Source organism: Erpetoichthys calabaricus, chromosome 13 (assembly GCF_900747795.2).
Source record: "Erpetoichthys calabaricus chromosome 13, fErpCal1.3, whole genome shotgun sequence".
In the NCBI taxonomy this organism is placed as follows: domain Eukaryota; kingdom Metazoa; phylum Chordata; class Cladistia; order Polypteriformes; family Polypteridae; genus Erpetoichthys; species Erpetoichthys calabaricus.
Genome location: NC_041406.2, coordinates 1,390,799 through 1,408,499, shown reverse-complemented (window position 1 = coordinate 1,408,499; position 17,701 = coordinate 1,390,799). Strand labels below are relative to the sequence as shown.

Sequence of the window (17,701 nt, the reverse complement as noted above, 5' to 3'; positions counted from 1 at the left end):
ATCTCTGAATTTAGAGAATGACGGTAACTGGTATCACTCGAACTTTGCCAGTGAACACGTTGGCTTTCAGATTACCATGAAATCTTGCCAATACCAAACGACATCTCGGGAAGATCATAAGAGAACGTGAAACGGAATTGTGGCATCACAGAGAAAGGCGTCCTATGAGGTCCCCACTGTTCTGCTGGACTGTCCTCCTTGTCAGAGTCAGAGAGGTGGCAGTCGTCTATGGATGATCTTGTCACTGGGCTTTAAGCTTCCAGATTCAGGTTTAATGGCAGTCAGCCCACTGTAAACATTTTAAAGAACTGACGAGGGCGAGTTTCTTTACATTTCTCAGCACAGCCACGAATTGGCAGCAATCGTTACATCAAATAAAAAAGAATGAACCTGAATACCAGTTCACTAATTCTTTATTTTATTTGTCACATACATAGTTATACAAGACAACACACAGTGAAATGCATCTTTTCACATACCCCTTGGGGTCAGTGTGCAGCGTCAGCCATTGTACAGCGAGCACCCCGGAGCAATTGAAGTTTAAGGGCCTTGCTCAAGGGCCCAGTAGAGTAGCATCTCTTTTGGCAGTGATGGGGATTCAAACAAGCAACCATCAGGATGCCAGCGCAGATCCTTAGCCTCAGAGCCACCACTCTGCCCTTAGCACTAAGCAATCCAAGTCAATTTACTGAATTTCTGTATTACTGGCATGCACAAATATACTTCAGCCTGTTTTAATCCTTAAATTTAACAACGTTTAGCTTGGCTGTCTTATCAAGCGCACCTCAAGTCCGGCTGCATAGCCCACTGCGTGTTCCGGTCAAGAGCAACGGCAACAGGAAAGTGACGTCCTGAGAATACGACCTTAAATAAACGCCAACTATCAATTCCTATGAAACAAATCTGGCAGAATTCTAAAATAGAGATTTAAAAAAATGACGTATTTTTGCAACAAGTAAAAAGCAGTGCTTACCAAATAAATATGAGCGGGAAATTCACGCGTAAAAATTAGAATTTGTGTAAAAGTAGTAAGTTTGTGCAGGATCCACACAATTCTGTGCCGAATTTCAAGCCCTGCTTTATAGGAAGTCATGGTGGAGCAAAACGTGTAATTGGACGTGACTCACGCCAAGTGTTAAAAACACTGTGATTAAAAAACAAAGTTTTGTCCATTTATTCCCAAAACAGCGACACTTGAGTTAAGTACAAAACGTAACAATTTCAAGAGCTTGCCTCAGTGTGTTGGAATAAAAAGCAATAAAGAAAGCCTACAAAACGTCTGAGCTAACTCGTTCAGTTTAAACATGCCGGCGAGGACTTCATACTTCGTGTGCATCGAATGCGTATTCAGACCCCTTCACCTTCTGAACACTTGACTGGGTTGTAGATTTAATTTGAAATGAAGAAATCTGCCATCAGCTTACCCTCAATAACCCATAATGACAAAGTGACAATGTGTTTTCAGGAAGGTCTGCAAATTTATTGAAAAATCCAAAACTCAAATCTCGCACTCCTAGATGTATTCAGACCTTTTGCTGTGGCACTCCAAACTGTGCTCAGGAGTCTCCTGTCTGCTTTAATTCTCCTCGAGATGTTTCTAGAACTTGAGTGGAGTGCACCAGTGACATCCTTTAGAAAAGCACACGAGTATCTGCCTATAGAAGGTCCCACAATTGTATGGCAGGACAAAGACCAAGCCATGAAGTCCAAAGAACACAAGTTGTGGTGCGACACAGATCAGAGGAACGAGATCAAACCATTTCTGAAGCTTTGAGTGTTCCCAGGAGCACAGCGGCCTCAAGAATTGTGAAATGGAAGACGTTGGAACCTTCAGGACTTTTCCTAGAATTGGCCATCCTGTCTAAGTTGAGTCAGGGAGTGGATCAAGAACCCAATGGTATTGTATCAGAGCTTCAAAAGTCTCCTGCTGAGATGGAAGAGCCTGATCTGCACTGGCAATTGGAAGGTCGCCGGTTTGAATCCCATAAATGCCAATAGGGACTCTGCTCTGTTGGGCCCTTGAGCGTGGCCCTTAACCTGCAATTGCTGAGTGCTTTGAGTAGTGAGAAAAGCGCTATATAAATGCAAAGAATTATTAATTATTATTACGTTGGAAGGACAACCATCTCAGCAGCATTCCATTCTTTACGGAAGAGTGGTGAGATGGAAGCTACATGTGCATTTAAAGCATATGATGGCTTTAAAGGACTCTGAGATTCTCTGGTCTGATTAGTCAAACACTGAACTCTTTGAGCAGACCTCCACACACCAAGTCTGGCAAAGAAGAGGGCACCACTTATCATGTATTGAAGGGACAGGGATACTGGTCGGAATTGAGAGAAGGGTGAATGCAGCCAAATACAGAAAACCTGCTCCAGTCTGCATACCACCTCAGACTTGGCAACAGTTCAGTGAACCGAGTCATACAGCCAAGAAGATGCTGGAGTGTCATGACGAGTCTTTGAGTGTCCCAGCCAAAGCCCAGACTTGTAGAACATGTGTGGAGAAACCTGAAGATGACAAGCTACGGCCAATTCCCTTCCAGTCTATTGGAGCCCGAGTGGCTCTGCCAGGAAGAATGGGATCAACTGCCCAAATCCTGGGTGTGCAAAGCCCGAAGAGGCTGACCTAAGAAGGCTCAAAGCTGGAATTCGCTGATAAAGGGGCTTCTGTCAAATACTGAATTAAGGGACTGAATACTTCTATGCATGAAAGATTTCACTTTTTGATTTTTAATACATTTGTAGACCTTTCATTGTGGGTTACTGAATGCAGTTGATGGGCAAAAACGACAAATGTATCCATTTAAAATGAAATTTACAATACAATAAAGTGTTCAGAAAGTGAAGGGATCCGAGTACTTCCTTAAATCCACTGTGTATTTAAAAACAGAAGCGGCCGAACACTAACCCCTGCCACTGGTGAAAACTGGCAGGAATTACAATGGACCAGGAAACGAAAACTGGGAATCAAGAGGTAGAAGCAACTAAACCCAATTCTCAGGTCTTAACACTGCCCAGGGATTACTAAATGCCATGTCACATAGCGTGACTTTTCTAGGGATTTTTAGTTGTCACCGTTATTTACATAATCTTGGAACGTTGGAGGCCGTCGGTGGCCAGTGACTTGTCCCTCAAACAGGTTTGTCTTTGTCTCAAGTCATAGGGGCAGCTCAGTGTGCAGGAGACCCCACAACCAATGAATGCTCGTCCAGAATGGAGTGACAAGGAACGCGGAACGCGGGTGTTCTGGAGAAGCTCGTCTGTCTGATGGGTCAAGCTTTACGTATCAATGCAGAAAGGAAAAACGAAAGAAAAGGGCCGAGATTGCGGCTGAACTCGCCGTACCCATTCACCCTTCGTACGGCACCAGCTCTGTCAGGCAGCAAGCAATTGCCTGTCAACAAAAAGGGACCAAACACGGCTAACACTGGAAGATCTGCACTCGGTCAGTAAATCTGACATGCCCAGCTATATTCAGTAGTTTAAACTGTGACGGTGTGGGTCAGCTCCATGTGCCCACTCTTGTCTGGGAGCCTCTTGAACCCGCCACCGCTGATAACATTTCCCAAGTAGGAGCCAGCAGACGAGCACAAACACACACTAAGCCAGGGGATGGTGTAAAAGTGAACAGTACTTTTATTAAAAAAAAAAATCGAAAAGCAAAGGTGTCTCTGCGGAGGTGAAACACAGGAGGTGAAAACACTGGAAGCCGTCTTTATAAACCCTGAGCCCCAGTGCAGTGCTTTAAAAACCTGGCCGTCTACTTGACTTAACCCAGAGTGGGTCCTGGCAGCCATGGAGACGCCTAAGCGGCAGTACTGTCCCCTAGGCACTGGCCCTTCTAGCCATCTCAGTCAGGCTCCAGGCAGGGCACCCCATCGAGCCTCCGACTCCCGCTGCCGCTGCCAGCCTTGCATCCCTGTGGTCCATGGCACCACCCACAGAACGCCCCTCTCGGCCTCTCCTTCTCTGCAGCTGCGTCGCTATAACTGAGCAGTGTTGTGGTCACTCCAGCTACCCAGGTCACTCAGCTGGAGTGGCCATCCGCCCCTGAGAGCCATGCGCTCCGAGGAGATTTCCCCACACTGTCTGCCTTCTCCACCTTCCTTGCACTCACTTGCACTGGATCTCCGTCTCCTGCCTTCCCTCTCTCCATCTTTTAACTCCATTTATTTTCTCTCAATCTTTTTTCTTCCCTCCTAATTCTCGTGCTGGCTTGTTCTTATAAGGCTCCGTGGGTGCAGCGTCCCAATCACATACTACAGGAAGCCGATGAAGCAACTTCAGGTACAGGTGCGTCTTTCCCCAATTACTCCACCAACTGGAGAATGAGCCGGCCAATTGATTATTGATTTATTAAAACGGACACTGTGGTAGTGCTGCTGCCTCGCAGTAAGGAGACCTGGGTTCACTTCCCGGGTCCTCCCTGCGTGGAGTCTGTATCTTCTCCCCGTGTCTGCGTGGGTTTCCTCCCACAGTGCAAAGACATGCAGGTTAGGTGGACTGGCAATTCTAAATTGGCCCTAGTGTGTGCTTGGTGTGTGAGTGTGTTTGTGTGTGTCCTGCGGTGGGTTGGCACCCTGCCCGGGATTGGTTCCTGCCTTGTGCCCTGTGTTGGCTGGGATTGGCTCCAGCAGACCCCCGTGACCCTGTGTTCGGATTCAGCGGGTTGGAAAATGCATGGATGGATGGATGGACACTTCTTCCTGAGCCGCAGACCCGCTATGCCACAATCACCAATAGCAGTTAGCAAGTCTGACGTACCCCATGACTAGAAATGGTGTAATGTGACACAGGCTTAAGAAGCATTTACAAAAGATTTACAAGACATCCACAATCTTGGGTCCCTGTGTGTCACTGGACTATATATGGTCATGCTGATGATGTCACGCAATGTGACTTCTATTGGGCGTGGCCTAGCAACAGATGCTGCGTCTCAGCAGTGATGCTGCAAAATGTTAAAAAAAAAAAAGACATTGCGAAAGAATGATACAACAAAAAAAAAAAGGTCAAACAAACAGCAGACACGAAACCCTAAGACAAAGGAAAACTCCTTCTAGCACAAGAAAAGTTAAAAAAAACGGTAACAGACAGGGGGTTGAATGTGGAGTCTGATGGAAGTCTGATGGAAGTTGGATTTGTTTTTTGTTTGGAATGCAGGTGTCTGTTGTACGACTATATCTGTGCTTTACAATTTGTCTTTTGTTCCCTCAACTAAACATTTGTAAAAGCCCATAGCCCACACTGCACAGTCCACTTCCTGTCCTTAAATCCTCCGTCTTTCTGAGTCTCGAGAGCAAAGGGAGATGGGGGGCTTTTGACACTTTCCTGTTAATTTATGCAAACTGGGAAGAGGATGGAAGGGGGGTCCCTCTAGACGTTCTGCCATCCAAAATGGTGCATGCATGCAAATGAGAAACATTTACATAAAAGCTGCATGCCATTATGTTAATTACAAACGTCAGCCTACAATGTTACACTTAAAAAACCTCAGCCACCTGCTCGAGCACAAAAATGCAGCAACTGAGTCACTCACCTCCTTCTGATAAGCGAGGCCGGACTCGAACAGCTTAGTGAACAGGTACTGCGTCCATCTGTAGTAGTCGGGGCTGCAGGTGGTCACTTCCTGTGAGGACAGAAGAAAAACAAAATTAACGTAGGAAATAGGAGGGGATGGACATGTTGCCATCTTGGAACCAGGAATTCAACCGACTGAATTTGATGTCTGTGATAAATAAAAGAGAAGCCATTAAACCAGCTTGGGGGCACTGGTTTAATGGGTGCGCAAAGGGAAGGGAGTGTGTGCGACTCTGGTTGAACCCACCTGATGGAGTAGTGGTGTCATCTGGACCCCGCCCCTGGCCCCTCCTCTTCCCTTAAGTGAACACAAGAGAAGGACAAAGCAAGAAGCTGCAGTCATGTGACAAACCAGCACCGCAAACAAACCCTTGACACAATTAAGCAGGGCCTTTATCTGTGATATACTGTAGTGCCTTTCATTAGGCCTATCTAGATGATATAGTGCCTTTCACTCTATCTATGACATAGTGTCTTTCCCTAGTGCAATTCCTACTTATCTATCTATGATAGAGTACCTTCCATTGATTGATTTACCTATAGATTATATTGTGCCTATCATGCCTTTCACACGTCTAATTATCGATGTTTTATATTGTGCCTATCATCTCTCCGATTTACTGCCTTTCACTCTCAATGTGACAGAGTGCCCATCTGTAGGTCTGATATTGCACATTTCACTCTATCTGTTTATCTGTGATATAGCGCCTTTCACTCATTCACTTACCTGTGCCCCGCCCCAGTGTTATTTGAGATGCAGTCGCACCTAATGTGCCTTTTGTCTTTTGCTTTGCGCTTTAATTCATTTTTAATTTTGCAAGTTTTGGTCCCTGCTTTCACATTAAGGTCCTGTTTCTGGTAACTTGATTTGTTTTCTTTTTCACTTTTAAGTTTTCCTTTTATGCAAAACCTATTTTGTTTCCTTTGCTTTCCTTTTCTAAGTAACAATTTTGAATTCTTATAATAAACCTTTGACTATTAAAGGAACTTTGCTTGGTCTCTTGGTCTCTCTTGCCCCTTTCAAAGATATTTTTAGACTTTAAAGCCTTTGCTCCACTTTGGGCCTGTGAAGGCCATCAGCCTGCCTCCTGAGTTTGGGCGGAGGCTCTTTAAAGTGCGTTGTTACACCCTGTGGTGTTGTGGGTCCACAGCTCTCTTAGCAAAGGCCAGTTTTTAAATGACTAATCACCGCCCTCGCAGCATCACGAGGGGGCATGCTAGTGTGGCTGAAGCGGTTCCCGGGTGGACTCGTGCTGCGGACGTTTCTCACCTAAGTGCACAGGTGAGGGACGGTCTGCTCCGTAATTGTTCCCGGGAACTGTTGATTGTCACAGCTGCCACGTCCATTATAAAGAGAAGCCAGAGACGATTAGAGGATAGGAAGAGAAAGATGAACAGAAAGAAAGAGACAGAGGTTGCTGGAAGGAAGGGAGGAGAGAGAGCACGAAGGCGAACGAGTGAGAGCAGGCTTGATTGCAGCTGGACTGTGGGCCCTAGTGAGGTGTTTAGCTAACACCTGGGGCAGTTGATTGTAGTCGCTCCCGTTGAGCATTTGGAGAAGAGTGGAAGTGACTAGCGAGGATAAGGTGACTCGCCGTGAAACACAGCAGGAGTCGGGAGACTTAGGCATTTAATGTCCAGCGTGGGAGTCCTGGCCGTTGGAGAGAAGCTAAGTCCCAGTCTGGGATGAGACCGCGACCGAAGCTAGGATCGGGAGGCCTCCAGACCTGTGTGAGTGTATGAAGCTCAGCTACAGAGAGAGCGTCTCACCTGCTGCTGGGCCCAAATGGGAGAAGCAGGTGAGACGCTACAATAAAAGAAGCACCGTGCTTGAGTAATTGTTTTAAAGGACTGCTTCCAGTGGTGTTTTAACCTCGGCTTTTAAAGGATTGTTTTTTCTATTGTTTTAAACCTCCACGTTTGTTTTTATGGATTATTTATTTAATGAAGATGATTTTGGAAGCACTGCACTTTCTTTAATTTGAACATTGTTTTGTTGTTTGTTTAATAAAGCACTTTGCACTTTCCACCATCCCCTTTGCTATCTTGCCTCACTGCTTAGCTCATCTCGGTTATACAGTGGTGTGAAAAACTATTTGCCCCCTTCCTGATTTCTTATTCTTTTGCATGTTTGTCACACAAAATGTTTCTGATCATCAAACACATTTAACCATTAGTCAAATATAACACAAGTAAACACAAAATGCAGTTTGTAAATGGTGGTTTTTATTATTTAGGGAGAAAAAAAAATCCAAACCTACATGGCCCTGTGTGAAAAAGTAATTGCCCCCTGAACCTAATAACTGGTTGGGCCACCCTTAGCAGCAATAACTGCAATCAAGCGTTTGCGATAACTTGCAATGAGTCTTTTACAGCGCTCTGGAGGAATTTTGGCCCACTCATCTTTGCAAAATTGTTGTAATTCAGCTTTATTTGAGGGTTTTCTAGCATGAACCGCCTTTTTAAGGTCATGCCATAGTATCTCAATTGGATTCAGGTCAGGACTTTGACTAGGCCACTCCAAAGTCTTCATTTTGTTTTTCTTCAGCCATTCAGAGGTGGATTTGCTGGTGTGTTTTGGGTCATTGTCCTGTTGCAGCACCCAAGATCACTTCAGCTTGAGTTGACGAACAGATGGCCGGACATTCTCCTTCAGGATTTTTTGGTAGACAGTAGAATTCATGGTTCCATCTATCACAGCAAGCCTTCCAGGTCCTGAAGCAGCAAAACAACCCCAGACCATCACACTACCACCACCATATTTTACTGTTGGTATGATGTTCTTTTTCTGAAATGCTGTGTTCCTTTTACGCCAGATGTAACGGGACATTTGCCTTCCAAAAAGTTCAACTTTTGTCTCATCAGTCCACAAGGTATTTTCCCAAAAGTCTTGGCAATCATTGAGATGTTTCTTAGCAAAATTGAGACGAGCCCTAATGTTCTTTTTGCTTAACAGTGGTTTGCGTCTTGGAAATCTGCCATGCAGGCCGTTTTTGCCCAGTCTCTTTCTTATGGTGGAGTCGTGAACACTGACCTTAATTGAGGCAAGTGAGGCCTGCAGTTCTTTAGACGTTGTCCTGGGGTCTTTTGTGACCTCTCGGATGAGTCGTCTCTGCGCTCTTGGGGTAATTTTGGTTGGCCGGCCACTCCTGGGAAGGTTCACCACTGTTCCATGTTTTTGCCATTTGTGGATAATGGCTCTCACTGTGGTTCGCTGGAGTCCCAAAGCTTTAGAAATGGCTTTATAACCTTTACCAGACTGATAGATCTCAATTACTTCTGTTCTCATTTGTTCCTGAATTTCTTTGGATCGTGGCATGATGTCTAGCTTTTGAGGTGCTTTTGGTCTACTTCTCTGTGTCAGGCAGCTCCTATTTAAGTGATTTCTTGATTGAAACAGGTGTGGCAGTAATCAGGCCTGGGGGTGGCTACGGAAATTGAACTCAGGTGTGATACACCACAGTTAGGTTATTTTTTAACAAGGGGGCAATTACTTTTTCACACAGGGCCATGTAGGTTTGGATTTTTTTTCTCCCTAAATAATAAAAACCATCATTTAAAAACTGCATTTTGTGTTTACTTGTGTTATATTTGACTAATGGTTAAATGTGTTTGATGATCAGAAACATTTTGTGTGACAAACATGCAAAAGAATAAGAAATCAGGAAGGGGGCAAATAGTTTTTCACACCACTGTAACTATCGACGGTGTAGGGTTCAAGGGCTCCCTAATAGCAGATGGGAGCATGGAGCCGAGCCCGCATCGTCACACGCCCTGGTCTCAGAGCAGAGGTCTGTTCTTTTGTTTTTAAAGTGTGTCACACCTTTTTAGAGATTTTAAATTGGCATGATCAAAACAGATGCTATATACGGGAAGTTAACAACAGAGATAAAACACAGGAAAGGCACTAAATAAGGCATATACAGTATACATACAGATATGAAATGTACTGTATCGCACACAGACATGGCGGGTCATGAGGTCGCTGGTAAGGGGTGTGTGGCGATCCCAATGTCTTTGCAAAAGGACGAAGGTCCAAGTCTTTAGAGTCCTCTGCGAGACATGGACGCTATCCAGTGACCTGAGATGAAGACTGGACGACTCCATGTGTGTCTCTTCACTGAATCCTTGGGTCCTGCTGGTTTGACTTTGTGTTGCTCATGGAGTCCTGAATGAGGCACATGACCTGCATTGTGAGCGGGCGTCAGTTACGGCACTATGGCCATGTGCTGCGATCACCCGAGGGTGATTGGCTTGCAGGAGCAGGCCAAGGGGGTGCCCACGTACCACCTGGCTGCGGCAGATAGAGGGTAATTTCCGGAGGGTGCGACTGGACCGCATGTCTGCCTGGGTGGTGTTTTGTCGTGTGGTGGGTGCAGCAACACGCCATACCAGTGCATGCCCCACCCCCCCAAACCTGACCTGACCTGTACACAGATAGAGAATGTGACAGGAGTAATTGCAGATATCTGTGGTGCCCGGGGTTTGTTCCTGCCTTGCGCCCTGTGTTGGCTGGGATTGGCTCCAGCAGACCCCCCGTGACCCTGTAGTTAGGATATACGGGGTTGGAAAATGACTGACTGATTGCAGATATGACATGATATGAAAGGCACTGCATAAAACAGAGCTTGAGACTTTACAAATGTCTCCTGTCTTGTCCATGTGTGCTTTGGCACACACACACACTTTTGTAAATCACACAAAACAGTGATCATCATCATCATCATCACCACCATCAAGTTGATGGCACCTGCTGTGAGAGCTCACGGTGAACACTTCAGCAGCCAGATGAGGTGTGAAAGCACCACAGGCAGGCGTGCGTTTTCAATGAAAGCTGCCTGCACTACCCAGGTGGCACTGGACAGCCCGGGTGCCTCTTAGCAGGCCACACATCTAAGAGATCATTTAGTGTAAATTGCTTGGCTGCTTTCAGAGTTCAACTCCTGCGACACAGACGGCCGAGTGGTCGGTGGCCGCTGTTTAGTTTTTTTTTTTGGCCGTTTTTCCATCAGCTCGAGGGCTCTTCTGTGTCTCATTTGTTCTCGAGAGGTCAGGCTGAAGCCGGGGCGCCGCCGCACTTCTGATTCTGAAGATGGAGCGCTACAAGCTTAAAAGTTAAGGTGAGAGCCGTCTGAGTGGAGTCAGGCACTTTCTTTGAAGATTGAAATTTGCTCAAAGTACGGAGCATGAAAAGCCAATCTGGCCTTAATGTCAGCAAGCAGCACAGCGCTGAATAAAAGCGAGACACAGCGACTGAGGACGCATTGAGTGGGCAGTGCAAGGTATGCAGGGTCAGCACCACAAGACTGCGTTCTCCATGGAAATCACTACATAAAAACTATTACTAAAAACGTTAAATCTAAATTCACACATGCCAATTATGCCGTTTCTGCTCAAACTAATATCTGAGTGAAAGCACATTTCGAGTATTGTATGCCAGTCTAGCCACCATAACACGAAAATAAAGAGAACAGCATGGCAGGATCAACCACATGCATCCATGATGTAAAGAACCAGTTGTCATATGACAGGCTTAAGAGCTCTTGAAGCCCTGGACACAGACGGCACTATGTTGGGGGGGTCGGGCGTTAATTGAGTCTTTCCAGATTCTGAAAGTTCATCCAGAGGGGCTCACTCAGTCAAAGAGTGTATAACATACAGGAGGGCATGAAGTGGAAACTGAAGAGCAGTGCATTAAAGATGGATATTGCAAAGTCCTTCTGCACCCAGTCAGTCACTGGAATCCGGAACAAACTATGGCGCCATTTACTGAAATGTGGTAAGCCAGCCCCCCGTACACAGCAGACACGCCACCAAATGTCCAAAGCACACACATTTATTACGGTCTTCAATATTACATGGCACCTCACAATGCCCTAACCCTTCTTTCCTTCAGTCTCTCCGTACTTCTGCCACCTTTACTCCTCTCCTCCCAAGCTCCATCTTCTTCCTCCCAACTACGGCTCATCTAAAGGAGGAAGGCGGCCTCTTTTATAACAACCCGGATGTGCTCCAGGTGCTCTGTGACGACCTTCCGGCGGCATTTCCTGGTGTCGCAGAAGTGCCGCATGAGCACCCGGAAGCACTCTGGGAGTCCCTGGAATTCCTTCTGGCGGCACTTCTGAGTGTGGCGGAAGTGCTGCCATCCAGGTCTCCACAATCCTGTGGGCGCCCCCTGGTGGTGACCACGAGCCCCCACAGGGCCAGCTCTGATCACATGGCCCCCACGCAGACCAGGGCGGCTGCCCTCTCGTGGCCCAGGTGAGGTATGGTCTCTCTCACGGTCCTTCCAGGCATCCCGGCTGGGCATAACCCCCAGCTGTCCGCCACAATATAGTCAGACAGTTAGGCAAAGGGAGTGTTGGACTAAGCAAATACAGGACAGGAATCATGTGTGACGCCACTGCTAACTTTTGTTCTGTCTCTCTGGACTGGAGGAAGAACTAAAACCCACAGGGCCACTGATGTCATTTCCCCGAATGCCAAAAACCCACCCGGTGAGCTCCATCAGGAGTCAGGGTTCACTCAAGAACCCACTAAGGAGGAATATGGAGCTCTGAACCTCTAGGCTGTTTTTGTAACACAATGTTAATATCACAATTAAAGAAGGCTTCCCACGAGACCCCAACTCTCCTTCCATGTCCTTGTTTTCATTCACAATCTATTCAAAAAAAAAAACAAACTACTAAACAGGTGACACTCATGGATTGGATTGGATGGCATCCCCCCCCCCCACTTCTTACATTCGTCTTCATGCAGAAGCAGTGGATTCAGAACGTATTCAGACCCCTTCACTTTCTGCACACTTTTGTGCTGTAGATTTCATTTTGAATGGATATGTCTGAAATACCCCATAATGACAAAGTGAAAATGTTTTAAGAAAGGCTTGCAAATTTATTTAAAGTCCAAATCTGAGATCTCTCATTCCTAGAAGTATTCAGACCCTTCATTCATTATTTTGCAGAAGCCCCCTTTGCAGCAATTCCAGCTGTGTCTCTTCTTGGATAAGCGTCTACAAGCTTTGCCCACCTAGATTTGGGCAGCTGATTCCATTCTTTCTGGCTGATCCTGTCACGCTCTGCTAGATTGGATGAGAAGCATCTGTAAACTGCCATCTTCAGGTCTCTCCACACATGTTTTGTGGGGTTTAAGTCTGAGCTTTGGATGGGCCTCTCAGAGACCTGTCTCAAAGCCACTCCAGCGTTATCTTGACCATATTCCTGGAGCCTTTGTCGTGCTGAAAGCTGAACCATCACCCCAGTCTAAGGTCAAAGGTTTTCTTCAATATCCTTTGATGGACGGAATGCTCCTGAGATGGTCGACTTTCCAACGGCTTCTCCCATCTCAGCAGAGGACTTCTGAAGCTCTGTTAGACTGACCATTGGTGAGGTGGGGATGGACTCTGGTGGGCTATACATGTTTGCTGTGTGTTTCCCGTGTCTTACGCGTGTATTGATTAGACACATAATACAATAGTGATAAGAGCATGTACTAGAAAAGCATAAGCAAGTCTATGGTTAACTGTATTTTATCTAACAACTACTCCATTATAATATGTGTTAAGCGGTTTGACTTACCACATGGCCTGCTAGAACTTGAAAAAAGTGCCTTGTGAGGTCAATGTTATGTTAAAGCACGAGGCATATGCCATGAGACTGTTGGCATGGGTAAAACATTGACTAACGGGTCAAATGAGAAGAAACATAAGACCAAGATGGGATTGGTCAAAGGACCGGAGACCACCATGGAAAGAATGTTGGCCCCTACTCTACAATGCCCCATTGGCCCAAAAACACCATAAGGAAGTATTACAGTTTTAAAAAGTGGAGGCAGAGCCACAGCCCTTTACTTGTCCGATGGATGAATTAAATCCCAAAGGGCTGAGCCTCAGTCCAATATCCACAGCTACAACACCCCACCTCCTCCTATAGACTTGCTTCGGCCAAGGGCCTCCTCCCAATGACCAAGTACTGCATTGGACCACGGCCGACGTGAGGAAAACTCTACTCAGAGTCAACCCAAGGAAGGCTGCTGGACCAGACAATAGTCCTGGCAGGGCGCTCAGAGAATGTGCAGATGCTCTTCTCACCAACATCTTCAACATCTCGTTGAGCAACGGCACTGTTCCAATGTGCTTCAAGACTACTACCATCATTCCTGTGCTGAAGAAGTCCTCAGTGTCAAAGGCTATCACCGTGTTGCATTCACACCCATCATCATGAAGTGTTTCGAGAGGCTCATCATGAGATACATCAAGACACTGCTGCCCCCTTCACTGGACCCCCCTGCAGTTCGATTACTGGCAAAACCGATCAATGGACGATACCATAGCTACCACCCTACATCTGGCCCTCTCTCACCTGGACAAGAAGGACACATACGTGTGAATGTGTTCAACACAATCATTCCTCAGCGCCTGATTGAAAAGCTAAGCCTGCTGGATCTGCATTCGGATCCTAGACTTTCTGGTTGGGAGACCTCAGTCAGTCAGGATTGGAAACAGCATCTCTAACACCACCATACTGAGCACTTGTGCTCCACATGGCTGTGTGCTTAGTCCACTGCTGTTCATTTCACTGACTCACAACAGTGCAGCAATGCTCAGCTCAAACCACATCATCCAGTTTGCTGACGACGCGACTGTGGTGGGCCTCATCAGCAAGAACGACGAGCCAGCATACAGAGAAGAGATGCAGCGGTTAATGGACTGATGCAGAGCCAACAATCATAAACAAAACAAAGGAGATGGTTGCCGACTTCAGAAGATCTAGAAGTGACCACTATCTGCTGTACATCAGCGGCTCAAGCGTGGAGGACATCAAGAGGCTCAAATTCCTTGGTGTTCACCTGGCCCCTCAACACTAGCTCCATAGACAAGAAAGCCCAGCAGCATCTTTACTTTGAGCAAAGGGTGAGGAAAGTCCAACTCCCATCATCCACGCTCACCACCTTCTATGGAGGGAGTGTTGAGAGCATCCTGTGCCGCTGCATCACTGTCTGGTTTAGGGATTGCAGCGGATAGTGAGGACAGCTGAGAAGATCATCAGAATCTCTCTTACCTCCATCATGGACATGTAAACCACACGCTGTAGCCACCAGCACTGTGGAGGACCCTGTGCACCCCTCACAAACTGTTCAACAGCAACATTTATTTCTATAGGACTGTTTCATACAAATGATGGAGCGCAAAGTGCTTTACAAGATGAAGAAAATATAAAAATAAGATTAGGCAATGCTAAGTAATAAAGAATAAAGTGAGGTCAGCTGGCCAGGGAGGACAGAAAAAAAACAAAGAAAAAAAAAAACTCAAGAGGGATGGAGAAAGAAAAAAAACAAAACAAAATCTGCAGGGGCTCCAAGGCCACGAGACCACCCAGACCCCCATTACTGAAGTGTTTGGGCCTTCACTACCAGAACGTGTGATGGTTTCTTCCCTCAAGCTGTAAGACTCCTAAACACTCGTGGACTAGACTGATAACACACACGATAACACACACACACACACACACACCTTCCCACTCCACTAGATCACGTCTTTATATTTATTATTATTATAATGTTACCTTCTTCCTAATTCTAATGTCATCTTTACATCTGTTCCTTCTATTAAGATATTGTCACATTTTTGGCACTTATTTTTTTTGTTGTTGTACCTTTCGATATCATAAATGTGTACAAGTCAGCACTGCACTCTCGTTGTTTGTACCGTGGTCCCGTATTCGTGCACTGTATGTTATAATGTGTCACTTTTTCTGTAGCACTGTGCTCCAGGAGGAACGCTGTTTCATTTCACTATGCATTGTGCTAGGGTTGAAATGACAATAAATAAAAGCTACCTGACTTGTCTTGACCAGATCAGAAGGAACACGTTAGGCTAAGAGACCAAAACTGACGAACTACAGCTCAGGTGAAAACAAAGACTGATACAGAAGGGCAACCTGCAGGTTCTCAGTGTAGACGTTCAACACACGTGTCAAAGCAGAAGATGAGGGAGGCTGCCACCGATCACTGGGCTGCACAGCGTCATGGGCTGAATGTTCAAGTGCCACCATGACAATCAGACAGCGTCCCTTTGAAGTGACACACAATGGACCAGCAGACAAAGCTAAAACAAGAGATCAATCAATTCAGATATATTAGAAATAAAAGATGAGACGCTTACTTACCCTGTCCCAGGAAAAGCAGAGGCCCAGGCTTTGCAGCTGCTGTCTCATATGAGTGATGTTGCTAAAGAGAAGGAAGAACAGCAAATGTTCAGAAATGGCAGCCTAGTAGATGGTCTGCAAAGCACAGAGTCCCAGTTCAGTCACCACCACTGGCCCTGAGCAGGCACACCTACAGCAGGGACCCTTATAAGCACTTTGGATTGGTGTTCACCAGGAACAGTCAGTCAGTTGATCCATATTTGATAAAGCACAATGACAAGGTGCTTAACGAGATTACAATATAATATCAAAATGGCGCTCCACAGACCAGTTTAATGCACTGGCCAACATACACACCTTCTCAGAGCACAACCAGTTTGGAGTTAACAATTCACCCAGTCGGCATGTCTTTGTGTGTATAGAAAGAAAATCCAAGCAGACATCACCACAGAAGGTGCTACATATAATAACTATTAACTGTAAAGCATTTCTTGATGGTGTTCACAACAACAACAACATTTATTTCTACAGCACATTTTCATACAAATAATGTAACTCAAAGTGCTTTACATGACAGAGAAAAAAGACAAAATAAATAAAAATTAGAATAAGGGAACATTAATTAACATAGAATCAAAGTAAGGTCCGTTGGTCAGGGAGGACAGAAAAAAACAAAAAAAAACTTCAGAAGGCTGGAGGAAAAAATAAAATCTGCAGGGGTTCCATGAGACGAGACCACCTGACCAGCCCCGTCTAGGCATTCTACCTAAAATAAATGACCATGGTATTCAGGGATCTCATGGAAGAACTTGATGATGAAGTGGAAGGCACTACATGAAACTGACCAATGACGTGATCTGCAAAAAAAAAAAAAAAAAAAAAAAGCATCATCATCCAGTATTGCAGTGGGTTGGCACCCTGCCCGGGATTGGTTCCCTGCCTTGGGTCCTGTGTTGGCTGGGATTGGCTCCAGCAGACCCCCCGTGACCCTGTGTTCGGATTCAGCGGGTTGGAAAATGGATGGATCATCTAGTATTGGCTCCTGCCTCCAAGACAGTGTTCACCTCAAACGCAACTACATGAAGGCCAACTCAAGTACAGTCTGCTCATTATACAAGCAAAATGAGCCCTTTTATTGGCCAACTAAAAAGATTACAACATGCAAGCTTTGGAGGCAACTCAGGGATCTCGCCTGAAGAAGGGGCCTGAGTTCCCTCGAAAGCCTGTATATTGTAATCTTTTTAGCTAGCCAATAAAAGGGGTCATTTTGCTCGACTTCTCACTACATTCTTAATGGCTAACACGGTACAACACCCTCGTATAACACTCATTGTTTAAGAAAGACTACTCAGCTCTTTCAGGGCTGATGTCGACATTCAGGGGTAGAGGACGGTAATCAGCTGTGAACTGCGACAAAACTCGCCCTTAGGTTTTAAGTTGGACTCTCTTTGCTAGAAGTTAAGTAGCTTTGTTGATTTAACCTCAATTCCCTGCGTGAGTAGCGAAGAGCAAACAACATCTAAAATGGCATTGGCATCTGGACTAAATATACTCCATGGACGTTTTACATATTATCGCTGAATCTGACTCTGACTTGTCGGACTTGGAATTTGATGCAAGTGATCAAGAGATGGACATCGAAAACGAAAGTGGGGTACCAGCATCAGCTGATCGTGGTGTTGAACACGTTTGTGTAGCTGATACACCTACAGCAGCGTTCGCCTGACAGGACCACCACTGGAGGTACAAACCATATCGCGTCACACTGCGACTGCCACCACCGCCCATCTGCTGTGCGAAGACAGCCAGGCAGCTGGTCCACCCAGCCGTGCATTCCTGCTGGCCATCAAGGCGCCACTGCCACCAGAGTTGCCAAACATGCGCCAACAGCAGCCACAGCACGTAGTAACAGATGTTTTATGTTGATTTATGTGTGAAAGCATTGCTTTGTGTGCTTTTCAGAAAACGAAGATATTT

General features: G+C 45.9%; 1 protein-coding gene across 1 annotated transcript in view; it reads right to left on the bottom strand.

Moving 5' to 3' along the window:
* lars2 (leucyl-tRNA synthetase 2, mitochondrial) overlaps positions 1 to 17,701 on the bottom strand; it is a 173,181-nt gene that overhangs the window by 99,539 nt on the left and 55,941 nt on the right. The window contains exons 5-6 of the mRNA XM_028817869.2: positions 15,746 to 15,806; positions 5,539 to 5,628 (exon numbers count right to left, since the gene is read on the bottom strand). Of these exons, the coding sequence (XP_028673702.2) occupies positions 5,539 to 5,628; positions 15,746 to 15,806 (151 nt within the window). The remainder of the gene's footprint in view (positions 1 to 5,538; positions 5,629 to 15,745; positions 15,807 to 17,701) is intronic.